Source organism: Centruroides vittatus, unplaced genomic scaffold (genome assembly GCF_030686945.1).
Source record: "Centruroides vittatus isolate TY-2023 unplaced genomic scaffold, ASM3068694v2 contig_1114, whole genome shotgun sequence".
Taxonomy (NCBI): domain Eukaryota; kingdom Metazoa; phylum Arthropoda; class Arachnida; order Scorpiones; family Buthidae; genus Centruroides; species Centruroides vittatus.
The window spans coordinates 576046-599479 of NW_027120716.1; the positions used below are offsets into that span (position 1 = coordinate 576046).

Genomic DNA, 23434 nt, shown 5'->3' on the forward strand with positions numbered 1-23434 from the left:
AGGATACTTAATATAGCTGAAAATGCTTGTTTCATTAAATTTTATTAAACTGTTTGCTGGAAATAGTGTGGAGGTATGACTTATTAATAATTATTTCTACACCTCAAAATTCTCCTGATAAATGTTATTCCTGCATGTTTCCTAGTATTCAATAGTGTGACAATCTTCTTTTCTTTCCAAGCTAACAACATTATATTTCCTTTATACAACAGTATTTTTGTTTGAAAATTTTGCTTTTATAGAAATTAGAACACCTTTTCTGTTGGTTTGTATAGTATCAAATCAAATGGCATTTCATTTTTATCAATTCTTCAGCTAAAAGTATACTAAAATTATACTGGTTATTATCTATTAGTACATAGGTTGTTTGAAAAGTTGTCTTGAACATCTATTGGTTGTAGCAAAATGAGTTTTTTACCAATCAAAAGAGCATGAAAAATAAGGGAAAGTAAGGTCCAAGTCAAGTTCCTGTTTCCAGTACTTTCCAAGCATGCAGTGAGGAATATGGGACAAAAACCAAATATACAATTATCCATTATAATTTTCTATGCAATCTCAGTAAAGTTGAGTGTTTTGCAGAAATGTTTTTGTGGAAACACTGTCCTTCCTTGAAGACCATTATGTGATGATATACTGTAAACAGCTTGAAATATGATGATTTTAGTATGGAAGACAACCCACACTCAGATTAGTCAGCAACAATATTGATGTCAGAAATTATAGTTGCTATAGAGAAACTTATCAGTAAAGACAAGCAGCTCACCTACTTGAAACTATTACACATTAGTGCATTATCTGTTCATGACATTCCACACAAGCACCTAGGATTAAGGAAGATTTGTTTGCTTTCTCACTGTCGAAGGAGCAGAAACAATAGGGTAGAATAGAAAAACCACTGAGTCGAGACATCCAAAGATGTTAGCAGCATTATAACAGGTAAAGGAACTTGGTTGTATTATTACATGCTAACAAAATCTCAGAGCAAAGATTGGCTCTTAGAAGGTGTAAAACTCCATTAGAGGTTCAAAAATCATGTTAAACAAAAAAGTGAATGATTGATGCATTCTTTGGAAAACATGATATTATGGAATGTGTCATACTAGAAAAAGAATACAGTCACTAGTTCCTGGTACATCCAAACATGTTTTCCAAAAGTCATTCAATGACTCTGGAACATCTAACCAAGATCCTAGCTGACACATCGCTCCTTCACCATAATAATGCTCCAGTGCACAAGTCAAAAGATACAATTACCTTTCCTAACTGTTTTGGATCATCCTCCATACAGTCCAGATCTTGCTCCATCACTTTGGCTTATTTCCAGAAGTAAAAAAATCTCAAAGGAAGGTGTTTTTCCAGTTATGAGCTTCTGGCAATATGGGATCAAAAATGCACTGACCTTCCAGAATAAAAGTGGGAGGGCTGGTTTGATGACTGATTTTGGTATATGGCAAGATGCATCAAATGTGATGAAAAGTATTTTGAAAGACTAAAAAGCAAGCTTAGTGGACAAAACTTTCCAGGCAACCTATGTATGCATATTAGATAAGATTCCTATTGAAGAAGGATATTGTATCTTTGATATAAATGTAATGGAATTCTGGTACTTACAGGCAAATATGGTCTAATAAGATTTTCTGAAATACTATTACCAATAATATAGAAAAATAATATATACATATCCTATATTCCCTATTCCATGGGTTTATTAGAATTCTAAGTGACAAAGCTAAATAATTCTTTGAACTTTACTGTAGATTCATCTATGGGGCTGTCCATAAATTACATAAGGGCAATTTTGGCCATTCTAAACCCCTACCCACCTGTGTAAGAAACTAATATTTTTTTTGATCCTCCTCCCCATCTTATGTAATATTTAGGCATGATTTTATAGAGAGATTTTAACAAAAAAAACTTTATGAAACCCTAAAAACCTTAAGTCAAAATATATAATTATTAATTAGTTAATTAATATGTACTATTATTATAAAAGACTATGAACAAATTTAAAAATATAAAAATTTAATGAATTCGAATAAATAATTTTTTTTTAATTATTAGCAATCTTTTTATCATCATCATCATTAATCAACGTCATAATATTCATTTTTTTATCAATTTTAATTTTCACAAAAGGACGCAAAAAATTGACAGATTGACTAGCTAGTGCATGTGTAAACAAACATCATACAAAATAAAACAAGAGAGAATAGAGAGAAACCACATTCCATTGCCATATTGATTACATCTTGGCTAAGGCCAAGAAAATAAACTACATGCTGCTAAAATGTGCTAGGTGCACCTGGGGACTAAATCATAAAAGCTTGTAAAACTCTATACAATGGGGCAATTCAACCAATGCTACATTACACAGCCTCTAGCTGGGGTCATGTAACTAGTAAAAATTCAGTAGCAAGTAAATTACTCTCTCTTCAAAGACAGTTTGCCATCAGAATTTCAAAATGCTGCAGAACTGTTTCTACTAAAGCTCCTCTGATTCTAGCAGAGCTCCTTCCTTTGCCACTATATATTGTAGAAAAGGTTCTAAACTACTACATCAGAACTACAAATATCAAGGCTCAACAACAGTCTCTACTCCTATCTATGGCTGTTCAAATGCTCTCACATTGCAATTATCCTATCTCTGATCATCACCCTGTAAACAAGGTTATCCCCAGGGTACATTTGGTGTCATCTGCTTCCTCTCACGGATAACCATGCAGACATTAATATCTACACAGATGGGTCCAAAAGCCCCTTTCATGTCGGCTCAAGTATCTGTATCTTCCTCCAAACTGACATATTTTTGGCAAAAATATGTTAGAATGTACAGATATCCCCCCATACCTCCATCTATCAAGCTGAAAGATGCCATCTACCAAGCTGTTCATTGGGCCACTTCACTACCAAACAAAACTGTCTATCAACATTTACAGTGAATCTCAGTCTGTCCTAAAAGCTCTATTAAATCCCAATTGCAATAGCAATAAAATCACATATATCCAGCACCATATTAAAAATCTTGTAAATAAGATAACTTTTATGTTTGTTCCTGGCCATACTGGCATACTAGGAAATGAAAAAGCCGACTTTGAGGCTAAGTCAGCTGCAAAGGACACAGACTTTGGACTACACTCACATCCCTCTTTCACGTAGCAGCCTTAAAAATTATATTCATGACAACGCTATGCAAAAGTGGAATCAACAATGGTTGAATGGCAGTAAAACTGGTAGAATAACAAGACTATTTTCCTAGTGTTGAATGCAGGTTCTCATCACCACTTAGAGATTTAACATTTGCTATTGCTCAACTACTTACTGATCATGGTAATTTTAGCAACTACCTGGGAATGTATAATTGGGCAGAAACTGCCTCTTGCTTTTGCTCTTCAGAAAACCTAGACACCGTAGACCATATGATCTATCATTGTCCAATTTACGATCAAGATAGACTTATTCTGAAATTAGAAATCTTTACGCTTAGTTTCGAGTGGCCATGTCCACTCAATAAGCTTGTTCAGAAGCCACTGTGATGCTTTTTACAATTATGTTCAAAAAACATGGAGGAAAAGACTTTCTACTTTTACATTTTAGTTTTCACTAAAAGCCAAATACTAATTTTATGTTTACTTTGTATCATGCATTTTGGTTTATGCATTTTTAGTGTTATACACCCCCTATATAGGAGTGGTGCACTTATTCTAATAAAAAAAAAGGAACCACCACATGACCTTTCTCCCATGATAAAAAATGTGTAGAGCATGAGTCTGCTAGCGTTATTATTCTATCACATCACACAAGATGGTGTTAGTATGAGCGGTTTCTATTTAGAACAAATAGAAACTGCCAAATTGAAGCCAAATTCAAAACTCCACCACTCAATGAGATCAAAAAAATAAAAATAAGAATATTACATAATACAAGATCTATTACCCCTCTACCTGAGTAAGAAGTCGTAAGAAACCTTGACCCCACCCACCCAAAATACCTTAATTTATGGACGGCCCCTACAAATATTTTGTACAATTGTAAAATAATATAAAAATTTAAAGTTTACATAATAAAAAAAAGCTTGCTTATTGTATATGAGCTTTGGTATCTTGGCTCTTAGAATAAAGTGTTTTCAAACACGGGATCAAAAATATATTTGGTTAAATCTATTCCTCATAAATACGACTGATAAGAAAAAAAAATTCTATTACTGTGTTTAGATGACTAATATTTTTGCATGTTTGCCAAGAGCACTGTATCCATATTGAGGATGATTACAATAAAAGCATGGCATTCATTTCATTCCATATCATTGGATTTCTGCAAATAAAGTTCTTAGTTAGTTTCTTCAATTTCAACAGTTTTTTTATATATATAAAAAAATTCTGTACCCTCAACCAGTTGATCTATAAAAAATGTTTTGAAAAAACAATGATTACAGAACTGAAGAAAATTTATGGTCTCTACTTTCGGCACTAACATAAACTTTAGTTTGTGCAATATTCTCATTTTCTGTAATATTCCGTTCTTTATGATGATCATCAGAAGCACTTCCTACATTATTAGCAGCACTTTCAACAACTTTTATTTTGCTTTTTTCCCACACTATCATGTCATTAAATCACTACAGCTCTCAGAATCTTAATTACTTACATTCAAATTATGATAAGTTTGATTTAAAAAAAAAAAAAAAAACCAAGAAGTTTTTCTATTTTTTTATGAAAGAAAAACTTGTGTAACACCACCAAACCTTCTTTGTAGTACCTTCTAAACAATTCCACAGTAGCTTATTATCTTGATCACAACTAATGTTTTCAATCCTTCAGTTTATAACAATGACATCATGCAGCAGATTTAACCTAGACACACATTCATTTAACAGAACATTTTTAAAATGCAACATTTATGTTCAGCCTGAAGATGATCCAGCTGAAGGATTGAAAACATTAGTCATTATCAAGATAATTACTGAAGAATTGTTTAGTAAGTAAGAAGGTTTGGTGCGATACTTCCACTCCAGTATTAATAAGTGTGAGTAGAACTTGTATAACAATTTGCGCTCACACATTTACATATAATAGTCATTGTAGCACAAGTAGCCGTGATGTAGACAATGTCACCACTGAGGCTAGAGAAAACTTGATGTTCATCAATGTTGCCTTAGCATGTATCAGTCTTCTGGCATTGCTATTTATATCATTGTATATATCCCAGTGTACACTCACAATATATAAACCATGCAATTCTGTAGCATCACCTGTAAAGTTATAAAACACATGCATGTCTCTAGTGACAACGGTGGATTTATGGTATGTATAATCAATGTCATTGTAATGGTACTAGTGAAATTTTATTACATTATCAATATTGCCATTGGGCATCTAAGGAGTGCCAAGGATTAAAAATAATTGATGTACTAAAACCAAAAGATGGACATTTAAAAATAATGAAAAAATGCTTGTTGTAATAAAATATTAGATTACATAGGTTTTATTTTGAATTATTTAAATTTTTGTTTATCCAATTTATTTGGTTTCTTGTTTAAGATATTTTCAAGAATCACAAAAGGAAAATTTAGAACAAATAATTTGATTAGCTTTTAAAACATTACCTCTAGTTTTGGATAAATGAATCTAACAAACTATAAATCTTCTGAACAACTATATGTAATTTGCTTTAAATTTTAAGGACTTGTAACTAACAAATTATGTTGTAAATCACATGTAAAAAAAACAAACAATTCATTAATTTTAAAAATTTGAATAAAAAATATTTTGTTTCAATTACTATTTAATATTATGAAGAGAAATGTTATATTTATAACAGGCTTAAAAAAATATAATACAAAAGTTAATAAGATGCTGCATGGAGAATATCCTAACAATCTTCCTGAAGATATTGTTTTTGTTTTAATACATTTTATTAAATGAAAGCATGTTAACCAAGAACACTATATAATTAAACCAGACAGACATTTAATGAAAAAAAAAAATTTGAAGAAAAATGTACATAAATATTCAATCTAATATAAAACTGCATTACACAATTCATAATTTATGTTTTGGATGTAGAATTAAAATTGATTTATTAGTTTGTGTTTTGTAAAATTTAATTATCAAATACAAACAATAATTCATTTCTGATTTACAGCAATTCTGTTTTATTTATTAAGGTATAAAAAAGAAAAATATGATATTAAGTACTGATAGCATTACTTACTGGATATCCACTAGAATAACCTCCAGGTGGTACTCCATAAGGAGAAGGACCATAATGACTGCTTCCTGGTGGGACAGGCGGAGTACCATATGGATTACTTCCAGGTGGTAAAGGTGGTGCTCCATACGGATTAGTTTGATAAGGTACACCTGGTTGGGTAGGGTATGGCTGCTGTCCATATGATGTTGGTGGTTGCGGTCCATATGATGTTCGTGGTGGTGGTATGGGATTAGAACCCGAGTAAGCTTGTGGTGGCAATAGACAAGTTGGTGAAGTCTGAAATATTAAAATTATATATAGTGAAAAACTACTGTAAAGTAAAAATTTTAAAAGTTGGCTGACAATTTTTAATTTTTTAAAAAAATATTACAAATATACAAAGAAAAAATTCTTGCTTTCATATTCCTTTCCATCTTTTCTACTAGGGTGTAAAAATAAGTGAAGAAAAATATTAAATATTGCCATTACCAAAATTCTTTTACTGGTTTCTCATAAAGATAACCAAGGGAAAAAGTTAAAATGATGAAAAAGTCCAGAAAAAAAAAAACCATTTTATTACAGTCATGTCAAAACATAACTACTTCCATCTGGCAACAACAAACATCCTATTTCCCTGTTCAATACTTCCTGAAACTACCCAACTTATCACAGCAATAACTGAAACCATTAGCTAACATGAAGAAAAAATGAAACTGATAATGAATACTAAACAAGATGGAACAACACCATTGCAATTATTTCTAGATTCAGTGAACTAAAGAACTGCATCCCAAATGTTTGAGTGTGTGTGAAATTACTGAAATGATTTCTGAAAGTAAATGGAAAGGTTTAGAAGTATCTGTATGAGATTTCTTCAGATGCTTCAATTTTAAATGAGAAAAAAAAATGAAATTCATTTTCAATGAACAGAAATTTCAAAGTTCCTTGTTGGTTACAAAATTGAGGAACTGTATGAACGATATACTTCACATAGAATTGATGAATGTACTTGGATTGATAATCTATCTAGAAGATTCTGAATGAAGGAAATATGGAATGAAGGAAAATAAACAAAGGAAAATGATGTAAAAGATCCTTTCAGTTTGCCTAGTTCTAAAGAAAGTCAAAAAGCTGGCAGAAGAAACATAAGACTGTTTCAATCAGAGCTACAGACAGCAAATCAAGAAAAAGTGTTAGTGTTATCAATTATTCTAGTTTACAAGATACTTCTTGTAAACTAGAATAATCGATAAAATATATTTTAAAGGAAAGAAAGTGTTAATGAAGTGACAGGCAATAATAAAGACTCAAGGTTTCTCAGCCTTCCACTTTTCATTTAGTGAAAGAAATAAAGTTATTTGAGGCAACTGGAAAACAGACTGAGCATCTTGAATTGCTTTAATCTTTGTTTATCAATCTTTGTTAACAATTAAGGCTATTAGTGTAGAAGCAAAATGGGCTTTTTCTTCAGTTGAGTATTTTATTTCAAAGATTCATTCTCAATTATCTCCCAAAACGTTAGATGCCTTGTGTTTTTTACAGTCTTTTTATAAAAACAGCAATTAAATTATAAATAAATAAATATATTGTAAAAAGTAATGTTTTATGCTAAATTTTAATTTTGCAACATGTCTGATATGCTTTAATTATGAAAACTGCAACATTTTTCTTGTTTATTTTTTATAAAAGATTTCAATTTTAATAAATAAATTTATTTTTGTTTTTTTCTGAGAAAGTTTTATTTTATTCTTTCATTTAGTTTAAATATATTATGTCAATGTAAGAGACTTATTTCACAAAATCCTTTTACATATTTTATCTTGAAAAAAATAATGCTCAAAACTTAAAACTGGCAATAGAAAAATGTTTTTGGTAACTTACTGGTAACTGAAATATCAATAATTTTGCACCCTAGTCCCTACCAGTGACAGTCCAAAATAAGAATTCTCACACAAGATGATTTTCTTTGAGGCTCTGCCTCGCAATATAATGCAAATGGAAACAGCATCCTCTGGTAATTACCATTGGCCAAGTTTTTAATTTTTACTTTATGTATTATATCGTGATATTGGCAAAATTACCAGAGAATGCTGTTTCCATTTGCATTATATTACGAGGCAGAGCCTCAAAGGAAAAGTTGTCTCCTTGTGTAAGAATTCTTATTTTGACTGTCACTGGTAGGAATGACAGAAAGAAATATGAAGGCAAGAATTTTTCTTTGTATATTCATGATATTTTTATATATTTAAAAAAAACTAAATAAATAAATTATTATTTTCACAGATTGTCCAGCATGTCAGTCTATTCAGGAAGACCATGAAATTAGATGTTTCCATATGGTAAAAAGTGGCATGCCAATTAAGTAACTCCACAAAACCTTCAAAAAACCAGCACAAAAATATATTTAAAATAAATATGTTGTCACAAATGTTTTCAATCTGATTTTTAAAGCCGAACTAAAGGGAAAATGCATCACTTTTAAGGAGGCAGCAAATATCTCACATGCCTGGCAATCCTTTTTCAATGATCCTGGAATCATTAAAAAAATAGGAAATCAATTTACCTATGATTTGAAAATGTATTCATTAATTTTTGTGTTAATTTTTATTTTAGTTTTAATGTTAACACCTAGGTGTGATTTTTGCTATATACTGGTTATAAGGTTTACAGTTTCAATGATTTTAAAATATTTAACTTTAAAAGAATTAGAATGCAGGAAGTTCGAACATTAATGACCTGAAGCAGATCCTAATTGGATCATAAACGTTTGTCACAATGTATTTATTTTAAATATTTTTGTGCTGGTGTTTTTGTGGAGTTATTTGTTTATAACCAGCTTTGTGAAGATTCAGTGGCATGCCAGTTTAAGTGAGGTTATACATCCCTCTCTAGAGGTCATATTAAAATAACGAGAGTTACATCACAAAAAATAAACAAGTTTTTATTCTAAAACTGTAAAACTCAGCATTACATCAAAAACTATAATTATATGTTTAATTTCTTCATTTTGTCTTCTTTCTATTGAAGTGAAAATAGTGTGAAAATACTTTATAAAGAGAAAGACCTGTATTTGCATAGATTTAAAGAACACACAGCAATTGTAAGTGCACATAATACCATTAATTTAAATAATGGTATGGAAATAAGATGTGTGAATGAATATTGTAGGATATAAAAGCACACAAGCAAACCAGTGTTGATTAAACAATGTTTCATAGACTGTGGAAACTGTGTAAATGAAGTTCTTTTGTTTATTGCAAGAAAGGTCAGTTGTATAATATGTATTTTTTACTTAAATTTAAATATTGTATTACTGTTTTATTCTTATGTTTTTCCATAATTTTGTGCAACCTGAAGAGGGGTGTTTTTAAAAAATGAAAAAACCCAAAATGCATTGTTATAATAATTAACAACATCTAAACACCTAAGTTTTGGTTCTTTATCTCTGATTAATGTGGTTACAGATGTAAAAACAGTTGGTAAGTTTTATATAATTTTAACCCTGGAAGTTAAAAGAAATGAACAATTGAGTAGTCAAAATCTTGATTTCTACATCTTCTGGTTTACCATCTCTTTTGAAAAGAAATGGTGAGTTTGATCCTAATTACCCTTTGGCTGATATGTTCATGTCTTGTAAACTCAATTGTGACTTTCCCATACTCAACATTTGACAATATAATTTCAAAAAATGTTCCCATAAACCTTAGAATAGAAAGTGCTTTCCAACACTAGAAACTTCAAAGAGGTAAATTTTAGTTAAATTCCTCCTGTTCACTCTAAACTTCATTAACCTATATAGTGCAGTACTTCAAGATATCTCAACCCTGGATTTATTTGAATCTTAGTTTGGAAAATATGATATTTCCGAAAATCTATCATATAAACAAAATAAATATTGATAGTTTGATTTCATTTTTAATGTTTTTGTGAAAGAATTTGATTCAATACTTGTTTAAGTTTCCATCTTTGATAGGTTCTAATTAATACAAACTAACAACAGAGGAATAATACACACAGCTTTCCACTCGAGTCTCAGGTTGTTTTAGACCAGATATTGTATGGGAAAAATTTGATAGTAAAGCCAAAATAATTGCAAATTTTCTGGCTTTCACAAGTTTGACAGGTTTTACTAAATGTAAACATACTGAATACAAAAATAGCTTTGAAGACAACTTACTGATGTTGGCATTCCTGGTGTTGAAATAAATCCTCCACTAAATCCTCCAGCTGATGGTTGCTATTAAAAACAAATACATTAATTAAAGTTTATATACAGCAATTTATATGTAAATTTATAAAGTAAAATTTCTACCAATTATTGAAAATTTATAATATAAAAAAACAACTTAAAATTTGTGTAAAGTACTGTGGTAATCTTATCAGAAACTTTCAAACATTATATAAAAACTAATAATTCATACATTTATTTGATACAACCCAGTTTTATAAAAATAAAACAAATTATGTTTAATACATGGAAAAATGTTTAAAAATATTTCATTAGCTTATCTCTTTTCACAATATTTTATTTTGAAATATCCAGATGATTGAAGATAATGCATTCTTCTTGAATTAATACTAATCTGTATATAATATATATAATAAAAGCAAAATGTTCCATCCTCACCAAAACTAAAACCAACACTTTACAAAGAAATAGCATGTAAGTAGGTCACAGATGGGGCTACAATCTGTTCCTCGAAAGGACCACCTGCTAACTTCCCCTGTATTATGAATTCATGGAAATGGATATTAGAAGCAAAATAGTCCCTCACTGCCACACACAAAGTAAATTTCAAAACAACTTTTTAACGGTTTTTAAAAACATTTTAATTTTTAATTTGGTGTTCCAATGAAAATGAGCATTACCAGCTGTTGTTCCACGTGTTATATTAAACAACATAGACATTAAAAAATTGGGAAAAAATGCTAAATGTTGGAAATAGATAAACACAAAGTACAGTTGGAGCAGAAAACAAAGCTGCAAGAGATCAGCAAATAAACATGGAGCAAATGAAGTAGCAGGAACATAGCATTTGACATTAGTTGAAATTGAGATAGCAGATCCATCATTATCATCTGACAACTGTGATATAGTTCCAACAACTTCCATCCAGGCTGAAAAAGTGATGCTATTTTTAAAGCCTGCCAAAAGAAACCTTGAAATGGAAGTGAAGAAAATGAAAACAGCCTCTTGTAACAAAAATTCCAAAACTATCAATTGGACAGAATGTAAGAAGCATAGTACTGAATGTAGACCAAGCAAAGATCTATCCAAAATCAATAGCTAGAGTCATAAATATTGAAGATGATGAATTTATCAACTTTGCACTAAAGTCAGAAAACTGGTTCTTAGTGTACAGTGACTCAATTTACATTAAACAAAGAAAATTTTATATAGTATCAAAGGAGGAAGAAAAGAAGTTAGCATACAGGAAAAGGTTAGCAAACTATCTTTTGTTGGAAGCAAAGGATTCAAAAAATGCAATTGCTTGAAAAAGTGTTCAACAAAAAAAATGTTTGTGCAATCATCTTTCTTGGGCAATTCTAAATGTCATAACAGTCAATCTTGTTACAATGAATAAATTTTCTCTATCACAACACAAACTATTCATATAAATGTTTAAAACTGTAAAAATATTCTATTTTACTATAACCGTTTATTATAGCCAGGGCTCAACACACAAGAGTATTTGTTTGTCTGTTAACCTGGCAATAAAACTTCAGCCATACCAGTAATAAAAATTAAAAATATTGTAAAATAAAATTTAAAAAAAATTTAGTGTAGTATTTATGTTAAAGGTTTAAAGATAATGTTCATTAATTATCTTCATACATTATCTTTGAATTGTTATGTGAGGTTCTGGACAGGTCCAAACCATCAAGTTTGCATTATAATTATTTGTTGTTGGAATGAAAGAATAGATTTTAATTGTGTTTGCAGTTAGAAATGAATTTTTGTTTATTTAAGAACATGACGCAAAGGTAAACAAGTGAATCCCAAGTATGACCGATTAGAATTGAGCCAGAGAGTCTGAACTTTGACACTAGTGCTCGTATCCCATAATTGGAATTAAATCAAACCAGGGAGAAAAAAAAATTAACAAAAAAGGAATAATGAATTAAATTATGAGCACAGGTTTCTCAGTTCCAAATCATCTCTGATATGAGTCAGACGATGGCGTCAGATAGAACATCTCATACTTTTTCCCAGGACCTGAAACGACACTATTTCACCTAGAAACAAGAGACAGGATCAATCGGGAAACGACAAGCAGAAGTCCGAACCAATTAAAAGAAGGGATTTTGGGAAGACTTCTATAAAATCCCTAAACTTCAAGGACACAGTGGTAGTCAGCACTGATGCCCAACTTCCAACTCACCAACGATATTGTGCCAACATCCAAACCTGTGTCCCAAGCAAAATTGGTATCGCTCGATTCTCCTAACACACCACCTGCCACTAGCCACCTCCTGCCGAATGCCTTGAAGTCACTGCTCCAGGGCTACCTCCAAGAGTCTCCACATCAAAAGTCAAACACCAAGAAACAGGACTTTTTGGTCGCCATTGGTTAATTGAACCAGGAACTCACCATATACCTATGTAAGCAGATCCTTAGTATAAATAAATGGGTTTTGTTGTAAACGTGTGTCTCTGCCACCACTGCCCACATATGAAAGGACCCTTTTTGCTATTCTGACAAGGAATTAATAATTCCACCCATTTTCAGCCTCATCATTTATTATTTCATTTTATCCTATGATGGTATAATAATAAATTTTTTAAAACAGGTATTTTATGATATTTAAAGTATTTATGTCATTATTAAAAAGTACTTGAGCTCATAAGTAAATCCAGATATTTACCAGTATTTCTTCATAAAAGTCTGAAATGTAAATATTTTATCAGAGATTCTGAACTTTTACCACTCAAAATTGGTAAGTGTCTGGATTTACTAGTAATTTCGAAGGGTTACTGGATTTCAGACTTTTACAGTAACATTTATATCATTCAAATGACATTCTAAATCCATATTTATATTTCCCAGATCTCCATCTAACTTCATCATCAAACTGATCTTCATTTGGAGGTAAGATATAAGTGCTAATAAAAATGAACCATGAATTTCTTACTGACTCTGAGCCATCTAAACAGAAAAAGGAATGAAGCATTGAGAAAATAGAGAAATAAATGGTATAGTAATAGGCTTATCATAATATTTTTTTCTCAAACCAGGACAATTTTGAGAAAATACTTGCAACAGAAAATTAAGCCTACTAGGATAAGTACCTATGATTGAAAAGGCTAAATAAAGTAGTTGTTAACAAAAGCAATAAGTTAAAAGCAATTTTTAATAACTGAACTAAACATATCTTATTATTAAGAAGTTATTAATATTGTGGGTACCGGGAGGTAGACAGAGTCGTACCTCCTTTGATTCGGCTTACAAGTCGGTAAGATCTGCCCACTGTCAAGGATGGCAGTTTCCGGTCTGGAATTCAATTGTCCCTAAATGTTGGGCTTAATTGTTTGGTAGGTCGAGTGGAGGAGAATGGGCTCGCCGATAAGATAGAAACGATATTCGAATAAATGACACTAGTTAAACAACAAACAGAATTTATTAATAAACAAAAGAAAACGATTACAAATGCTAACATCGATATGGATATATTGGCCCTATGTACTAATATGGGGGGGAGGGTTTACAAACCCAAGAGAGAGTTTACATAATATTAGTCTTATATTGGTTCTGAATTGTCCTGCAGAGGATTCTTTGCAGAAAACTACAATACATCAAATAGTTTTCAGAGGAATGTGGAATCAATTTTTTCTTTTACAAAACTAAAATTTAAAGATTCATTTAATATGATGTTTACTTTTATGATGAGAACTTCTGTACTTTCTTTCTCTAGAATGAGCTTTTACTCTTGTGTCTTCACTTCTGCATCCTTTGTACTCTTCATTTCTTTCTTCTTCCACTCGACATTCAACTAAGTATTCCATTTGATTTTCAATTACTTCTTTTAGTATCTCAGTATAAGATTTCTTAGTGATATGAACGTTCTTAGCTCTATACGACAGCCTGCGTCTCTTGTAGTCTCTCTCTTCCGCCAACACTTCTAAATGACTCTTCGGTTCTTTATCATCCATTTTATCTGACAGTAAAATTCACCTGCAGATCTTCCAACTTTATACTTACTGGTTTGTTAGTTACTTTTGCATATTCGACTACGTAATCGTAAATGGCCAGTCTCTCTTTCTGTGTTAATTCTGTCATACACCTATCCATAGTGTGTGGAACTTTCTTCTTTGGTTCCGAATTGTCCTGCAAAGGATTCTTTCCATTAACTTCGCAGATAATTTTATGCTGTTTTTCTTCATCTATTAAAACTGGTACAACAGATGTCAAATTTTTGTAGAAGAAATGTGAACTCGACAATGATTCTTCCTTTTCCTTTTTAGTGTAGCCATCGGCAATCCAACTACAAGTTTCTACGTGCTTTGCTAATGAAGACTGAGGCATGTAATGATTGGGATTCAATGGACACATGACCATTTCCTCTTTCCCTAAACGAGACCATCCTACGTGTTTCATAAAATTCTGCAAACGATTTTCTATAGAGTCTATAAAATATGATATTTCTTTAATTGATTCTTCTCTCTGTTTCATTTTTATAAATTCAAGGGCAAGGGAATACCTAGATAACATGTCGGTAGAAGAATCTCAGGTATGATTTTATAAATACGATCAGTGAAGAATAACCCAATATGTTTCCACAGATTGACAGTAAAGCTTCTTACGGAATTTTATAAAGATTCGTACCCTAGGACTATTCGCACCTTGTCTAACCTTCCGAATGAGATACGGTCCACCTTTTAATGGTATACAAGCTCTTACCACCAGGATTTAGAAGTTGGCTGAAGAGGGGCAACGGCCCGAAACGCGTAATGTAAAAAAAGCGTTCCAACCAAATAAAAGGATGAAAAATTCGCCCAGTGTTTTTTAAATCTACATCACTACATTGTGTCTCCGAAAGAAAGAAAAAAAAATAATATTAGTCGTCAGTGGGTCCCTGGAGTGGGTGGCTGACAGCGTCGAGGACAGGCTTGTCGGCAGATGCGGGACGTCTTTAGGATGCAGAGGACTTTGGGTTTGGCATGAGGCTGGAACGACGAACAACCCCTCTGTCCTCTCGCTCCTTCTCTTTATTTCATTTGGTCGCATTACTTTTCTCGCCAATTGGCAAATTTTGTCTTTAGTTCCCCTCTGACTCAAATTCGAGTTCTGCGGGGAAAGGAAACAAACAGTGGGAAAGGAAATATAGACATCCTCCGGTGGAAAAATCCCGAAATATGTATCAAGAACAAAGAAAATAATAAAATAATATGCCATAGTAACAATTTAAAATTATTTTGTTTTGTCGAAGAATTCGGATTTTCACAATATTTATCACTAGTGTGAACTTCAAAAAATCTTTGTCACTTAAATCGGTACATTTAAAATATGACAATACATTTGAGGAAGTTCCTATCACTTGCCTTACATTTTGTACATTTCAACTGATTTTTTATGTTTTAATGCCCATTATGAGTAGGGATTGCAATCCAACAGTGTTTTGAATCTAGCTGGATTTTTGCTGGATTGAAATCATTCCAGCTGGATCCAGCACGGATCCAGCATGGATGTATTTTTAATGCAATAAAGTGTTATCTGTCTATCTATCCTGCAATTTATATTTTTTTTTAATGAAATAAAACATTTTTTTAAAATACTTAAGAAGCTTTTATTTATTTAGACTATTATTTAGACTAAATCAGTAAAACTTCTTACACATTTAGGTAGTAAACTTAACTTTGGTTCGGTTTAACACTTGAGATAGAGATAATTAAATTTAAATGTTTAGTTAGATTATAATTATAATGTAATCTTTAAGTTAAATAATAGCAAAGGTAATTCTACTGACTAATTTATATTAATATATTATTATAATGTAAGGACGGATAATCAGTGGCTAAGTGGCTATCAGTCTTACCAGTTTTCATATATAGGCTCTACATATTAGTCTGTAGTTATTTATAAGTATATAAAACTATGTACTGGAAGTAGAATAAGTTAAATAAACTACACCTTTATCAATCCAGCAAAATTTAATAAAATAATAACGTTTTCAATCGTTTTTAACGATCTTCCCTGGTTACCAAAAAAATAAAACATTAAATATAGAACATAAAATGTGTTTGGAATAAATATAAAAATTAACGGAAAACGCCCAAACGGACAAAATATAGATAAACAAAAAAAATAAATAGTGGAAAAAATATATACAGGGTGTTTTTTTAAACTGACAATACTCAGAAACATCTGTAGAGCAATCTAACAGCCGGACTGTCGCCAAATTTGGGAGAGTGACTAAGGATGACACGGAAAAAAGATTCCGCAAAAGAAAAAAAGTAGTACCTAAATTCGCCGGCAGAGGAGGATTTGGCGCTGTTGTAGCAAAAAAAGCTACCAGCATTTCACTGAAGAAAGGGTCATCAGTCGCTTTTTCCACTTGCATGGCCACCTCGCTCCCTGTTACTTTTTCCTGTGGGGTTACTTAAAGTCCAAGATCTATCTGAGGAAGATCATTAAAAGCGATTGAATACGTTATTATTTTATTAAATTTTGCTGGATTGATTAAGGTATAGTTTATTTATAAGTAATTTAATTATTAGTGTTAGTAAAGTAGTGAGTAAGTAATTAGTAAGTAATTAGTAGCAGTCTAGTAGTTAGCAAAGCGGCAATGGGACAACGTAGACTTTTGCGCAATTATTTAGAAAGTTAATTGAGTATTTGCGGATCCGCAGCGCTGGATCCAGCAGGCCAAAGAATGCACTGGATCCAGCTGGATTGCTGAATGAGGGATCCAGCAATTGCAATCCCTAATTATGAGTTACTAAAAATTCTGAAAAGCAGAGTTCATATTTCACTTGGTCAATATGATAACAGACTTTTTTTCAATCATCAGTAAAAACAGTTTCTTTTTGGCATTTTAGAGATTAAATGAATTTAATGTACAGTACGAAATAATCGCAAATGCCAACCAGCAATTTGAACTCGATTAAGATATGACATGGCCAGTGTAATTTTCAGTGTTGCCTATTCTAATTGAAACAAATTATCTAAAAAATTAAATAAAAACATCTGGATATCATAGGCTATGTACTATTATAAATTCTGTGAAAAAATAAAACGTCTAAATTCCACATGCTATAAATTTTGGGGAAAACATCTAGACAACATTAAAAGTACTTAGATCTAGATATGAAATATTTAGATTGACAACAGTGAATGTAATTGCCAAATCGCCATTTTACTCGAGGCTGCACTATTTTTACTTCTTGTATATTACAATTTTGCCAAATAACTGGGACAAAATGACAAACTGGCTGGGACGCTAGGACAACATCGTCAAACCAGGACAATCTCAGTCAAAATGGGACATCTGGTAAGCCTATATAGTAAAAGATTTAAAAAAGAATACTAAGGTGATAGATAAACCAAAGAAATTTTACAAAAAGGCACAAACTATCAAACTAGTATTCTATTATAATCAAAAGTTAAAACCATACAAAAGGCTACCCTAATGTACAGTACATTGCAGACTATTTTAAGAATATCTGGCATGGCAGAAGCCAAACATCCAGAAGTAAATGTTTTAAATATAAATGTAAAAAGAAGTCAAATAATAAAAATGTATATAATTTATTTATTTAAACAAATTATGTATGTTGTTATATCAGAGTTAATATTGACAATTTATATAATAATCATTATAGAATATATACCATAATAAATATCAATCATATTAAAATTTCAAACTAACCAACCTGCATTGGAGAAACAGTTCCTTCATAATTAATTTGATTTATAGTTGCTTCACCATTTATTGATAAAGAGGTAACTCTATAAATTGGTATTCTATGTTTAAATTCACAAAAATGTTGACCATTTACTGCAATCTAAATTTAAAAATATAATAAATTAAAATAATAGTAATAATAATTTAAAATCGATTAAATCTGAATCCATTACATATATAAAAAATTCAAGATTCAATATGACAACTAAGACTGAAATATATATACAGTCGACTCCGCAGAAGTCGACACCCAGATAACTACGTAACCAATGAGTGACGAGTTAATTTTTTGTGGTCCCGGCCGACTTACATAGGCATTAATGTTATTAACCTTAAAAAACTGTTTACTCAACATCGTTTAACTCATCACCACTAGATAAATCAACACACTTTTTCTGTTTCACACTTTTTGGAATTCTGATAAGTCGACTCCCCCCTGAAAAACAAGTTCACACCACACTGCTTATTGTACGGTGTGAACTCATTCAAAATCTAAACTTCATTCTGCTTTCAAATAATATAATGAACTAATATACTTTATTCATTTTATATAAAACAAGATTATATATTTTTGTAATAAACATACAATTACCAGTAGCAATAGATGTAACATTTGCTGATATTTTAGATTTAAAAAAATAATTAAAAATTATAAAAATATATAAAATGTCAGAACTGAAAATCATAACTTGAATATTTATAATACATTAACATATTATAGCTGAATAAACTTATTATAGCATCAATGAACTTATTATAGTAATATTATTGCATGAATATGCTAAAAATAAAATAAAAAATTATCAGGAAATGAAAAAATAAGAAAAAAACCGATAATTAAAATTTTTTAAGTCGACAAAACACCACCTGGACAGAAATATGTGAAACAGACGATAAACAAGACGATGCCGTCAAGTGCTGACATCTGTTGTCGATAAATTTTATAAAAATCGATTGTTAACAGGGTAATGATGAATCGTTACCCTGGCCATTTTGCTTAACAACTAGGGTAACGATAGATCGGTACCCTGGCCGGGAAAGGGTTAATAACATTATTGCCTATGTAAGTCAGCCGGGACCACAGAAAGCTGACTAATTAACCTATGGTGACAAGTTATCCAGGTGTCGACTTATGCGGAGTCGACTGTATATATATATATATATATATTTCAGTCTTTATCAGATAACAATATTATATATATAATTCATTACATGCCACATTAAGATTTTATATTGTGCAAATCTTTAGTGTTAGAATAAGGAAATTTTTTTTGCAATAATCGAGGAAAGAGAAAATCATTAAGTTCTCTTTCATACTAAACAAAGTTAGATAAAATCCAAGCTGATAAAACAAGCTATAAATCTATCATCTACATAAAATCTTTCTAAATTTAGTATTTTATACTTTGATAATTTATCAAAAAACTTCAAGTTAAAAAAAAAAGTGTGTTGATTCTTTATGCATGAAATACAATGTCTCTTTCTGCAAACAATAATTAAGATTTTGCAATATACAGAACTGTAGATACACAAATTAAACAAAATAGGTTGGAAGTAAACAGGAGAATGTCTTATTCACAAAACCAAATTGATGATTTCAGGATACAGAAAAACATTTAATGGAAACTGGTAAAAATAAATAGTAATAGTAAATTTTAAATTATTTCCATTGGTTAATAATAAATGCAAATTCTACAAATTTTTTTAAAAATAAATATTGCCAAAAGTTTACAGATAATTGTTAATTATTAAATTGAAAAAATATATACTGATACTTAGTATATCAAGTTTAATATATACATGAATAAATACAAATATATAAGACAAGGTTTTTATCCATTTTTCACTGCTTCAAAAACCTAGGTTGTCCTATACGTGCGAGCAAAAAATTTTTTGCCTTGTGACCAACCTGGCAACACTTCAACACCTTTCTCATATAGTCTGCCTCCCTCTCAAGTTCATTCTTAACACATGCATTGTACTGGTGCCTGTACAGTTTTCAAATAAAATTATTTTATTTTTTTTAAGATCTGGGATTATTTGGTCTAAAACCCAAAGTGCTTTTGCAATAATTTTTGGGAACCAAGTATAGTTTATGCTGCCATTATAGGTCTACAGTCTATCGTAAGTTGGCATCTACTGTAAACAAATTAAGACAGACACTCCCTTTGTTTATTGGTTTAATCCTACATCCATCAATTAAATCCACATTGCATCTCATTCCTCCACAAAAAATACTTCATTATCTATAAAATCATTAATGAAATATAGGTCACTTAGCAATGATTATAAATGTAGTTATTTCATATTAGTCAAACTGTTATTTTTAATGAATATTAGCACATTCTGAGTCATTAAATATAAACTTTTTCCAGTCATGCCCATTATAATGTTTTGGTTTTGTTTTCCATTCATCGCATTAAGGCAAGCATGGTTGTCTGCCTTAATACATGCATTTGATAATATTTTATTTGTGATTAAATGAAATAGATTTATTAAAATAATTCTAAATGTAATTTTCTTTATTTTGATTTCTAAAGTCATAGCTCGTCCTATATGCAAGATAATCTTAAACGCGAGTAAATATGGTAAATAAATAAATAAATGAAAATCTAATTTTGAAGACAAGACCAAAATGCCTTTAGAAATCTAACTGATATAAATTATGGAAACATGTTTGCTTATTTTCATCCAATTAAATATTTAACACTTTTATAATAAAAATTGGATAAATTACACTTTAAAAAAAATATTTTGTTATAGAAAATATTCTGTAAAAATCAATCATTTTTCTAACTTTAATTATAAAAAAACTCACTTTATATTCATCTCCTTCTGTCAAAATTAATATTTCAAAATTTTGACCAACTACAAATGGAAAATAAGGACCATGACTTTCTTCTGGACCCCATTGTTGATTCTGAAGACTATTTCTCACTAAGCGTGGAGGTGGAGAAAATACTGGGCTGAGATGAAGAGCAATATCATCTTGGGAACTTGAGCCTGGACCACACTGAAGATTTATTGAAAAACTGAAAAATAATATTTAAATTATAACTAATGTAAGGTTTTATGCATCATCAGTTATTAAGCTGTAAACTACGACACACATGGTGTCTCCCACATGCTAAAGACTATATAGATAAACAAATCACTAACAAATGAGAAGCATCATTGGAAGAGTCTAAATATTAATCATTAAATAAAACTAAAAAATTTTAAAACGAAATATTTCATTACTATATTACATATGTAGTTCAGTGTTAATTATTCAATTATCATTTCTATTGAATTCATTATGTAAAAATACTTTCAATTACATAACTTTAAACATGTTAATCTATTTTTTATGGTTCAATGTTGCATATGCAACTCAATTTATAAAATAAATTATATTATATATATATATATATATATTTTTTTTTTTTTCATTAACTTAATGTAGTCCTTAGATTTATGTTTAAGTTATGCAAGATTTTTTTAATTTAATGAAAAAAAAACTGAATTTGAAGTCAAATTTGTTAAATTTTATTAGTTCTCATATTTTGATTTTCATAATAATTATGAATTTTTAATAATTATTTTTATATATTTATTATGAAGTTGTAAATTTTAATTGTTATTTGCTAAAATATACTCTTATTCTAAGTAATTTTTTTGAATAAAAAAATCTATTCTAACATTAATTTTCTACATCAGAAAACTGATCTGTTTGGTTGCTTTAAGTGTCTTCCACAATTTTATGCAGTGGTCTTCAAGTCCTTTGAATCATAAAAATGACAAAAAGCACACAATGTTAAAAGATTAAAAGAGGCAAAACACTTGCTTTTAATCTCTTGATAATGAGCACAGAGTTCAGCATTAATACAACATTTCTTATATCGCAAGTACTTTCAACGAGTATAAATTAGTCATCCTCAGGTGAAAAAGAATATAAAGAAAAGAACGTGCAGTGTGTTCCAAGGAGAACAGAAATTCTTAACAATTTTTAAATCTAACATCCAGTAATAGTTAGTAACGTGCAAAAAGCTTTAAAAAAATGTTCGAAACTCTTAAATCCACGTAGCAGGCGGTACACGCATTGAATTGCAATAATGCTAATTGTGCAACATTTGGTGCATTTCATTGTTGAAATGCTGATATAAGGCTACCCATATCTCGAGCAAGTCGAAGGTGGGAACATTGCATGCATCTGTGGTCGTTGTGAGAAGCACTTCCCAAATAAATACAATCCTTCTGTTACTACAGCACTTGACCAATGCTGTTTTGGACCACAATGGGTTGTAGCCTTGCTGTAGAACTTTTTTGATGAGCTCTGTGGTTTGTCTTCCTTTGGCTATATCTTCCTGATGTTCTCTGATGTGGCAAGTGAGCAAAATGTCACAAAAAATGTTTTATGAAATGATAAAAAGAATGGTGATGATTATAAAATACATGTATAAAACACAAAGTCTTGGAAGAATTACATGTATAAAATTAACTTTACAATTTTACATGTATTGTATATGTTATATGTTTACAAACTAATTTCATTCTTTTTTTAAACAAATTTTTTCTGTTAAATTGCTGTGAGCATGCATGTATACATTTTCCTATTAAATTTTTTATAAGTTTAATGCAAGTTCTATCACTCACTCAATTCTCCTTTTTAAGAATTATGGCTATTATAGTTTGTGTATTAATATTATCTATTTTAAAAAAAATCGTGCTTTATACTTACCATCTGGCATTAGGATGTGCCACACCTTGCACTCTTATCATCCGACCAGGTTGAAGTCCTCCTGGAATAGCACCAACAAAAGGAAGAGCCTAAAAAATTTAAATAGAAAAGAAATTAAAATTAAAAAATTTATTGTTTATTACTTTAATGGTTTATAATTTTAGAATATAAAAGGTTTATGTAATTCAGATAATATGAACTATATATTAGATATAATATATCAACAGGAATATAAATCATTTTAAATTTGAATGATTATTTTAGTAGTACATTTCTGACTTTGTATCTTAAAAATGTGCTACAGTAATAAAAACTAAACCTACTAAAAACTAGAGAAATAACCTTATAGAAGTATATTTTGTTTTTAATGTAACATTTATTATGTACACAGACGTGCAAAACTTGAGCAACAATAATTTTTAAGCAGACAGCCATGGAATTGTAAAAAAGGGCTTGTTTCAATTAGTACAATGAACACCCATTCGTATGCAGGAAGAAAACATCCAGGTGATATGAGGGCGCACGAAAAAAAATTCATGCAGGCAGTGCAAGACTACAATAAAAAGAAGGCTTTGATTCCATACTGTATGCATTCTATTCATTTTTGCACTAATATGCTTT

At 30.4% G+C, this 23434-nt stretch overlaps 2 protein-coding genes across 3 annotated transcripts in view; both read right to left on the reverse strand.

The window, feature by feature from the left end:
* LOC136977614 (uncharacterized) overlaps positions 1-23434 on the reverse strand; it is a 68420-nt gene that overhangs the window by 24642 nt on the left and 20344 nt on the right. For both annotated transcript variants that reach the window (XM_067273151.1, XM_067273157.1), the window contains exons 2-6: positions 22814-22902; positions 20912-21125; positions 18062-18193; positions 10367-10426; positions 6211-6486 (exon numbers count right to left, since the gene is read on the reverse strand). In XM_067273151.1, the coding sequence (XP_067129252.1) occupies positions 6211-6486; positions 10367-10426; positions 18062-18193; positions 20912-21125; positions 22814-22902 (771 nt within the window). The remainder of the gene's footprint in view (positions 1-6210; positions 6487-10366; positions 10427-18061; positions 18194-20911; positions 21126-22813; positions 22903-23434) is intronic.
* On the reverse strand, positions 13978-14866 carry LOC136977437 (U11/U12 small nuclear ribonucleoprotein 48 kDa protein-like). Its single transcript, XM_067272930.1, is given in 2 exon segments — positions 13978-14347; positions 14349-14866. Coding segments are annotated over 2 exon segments (813 nt in total). The 5' UTR covers positions 14862-14866; the 3' UTR covers positions 13978-14047.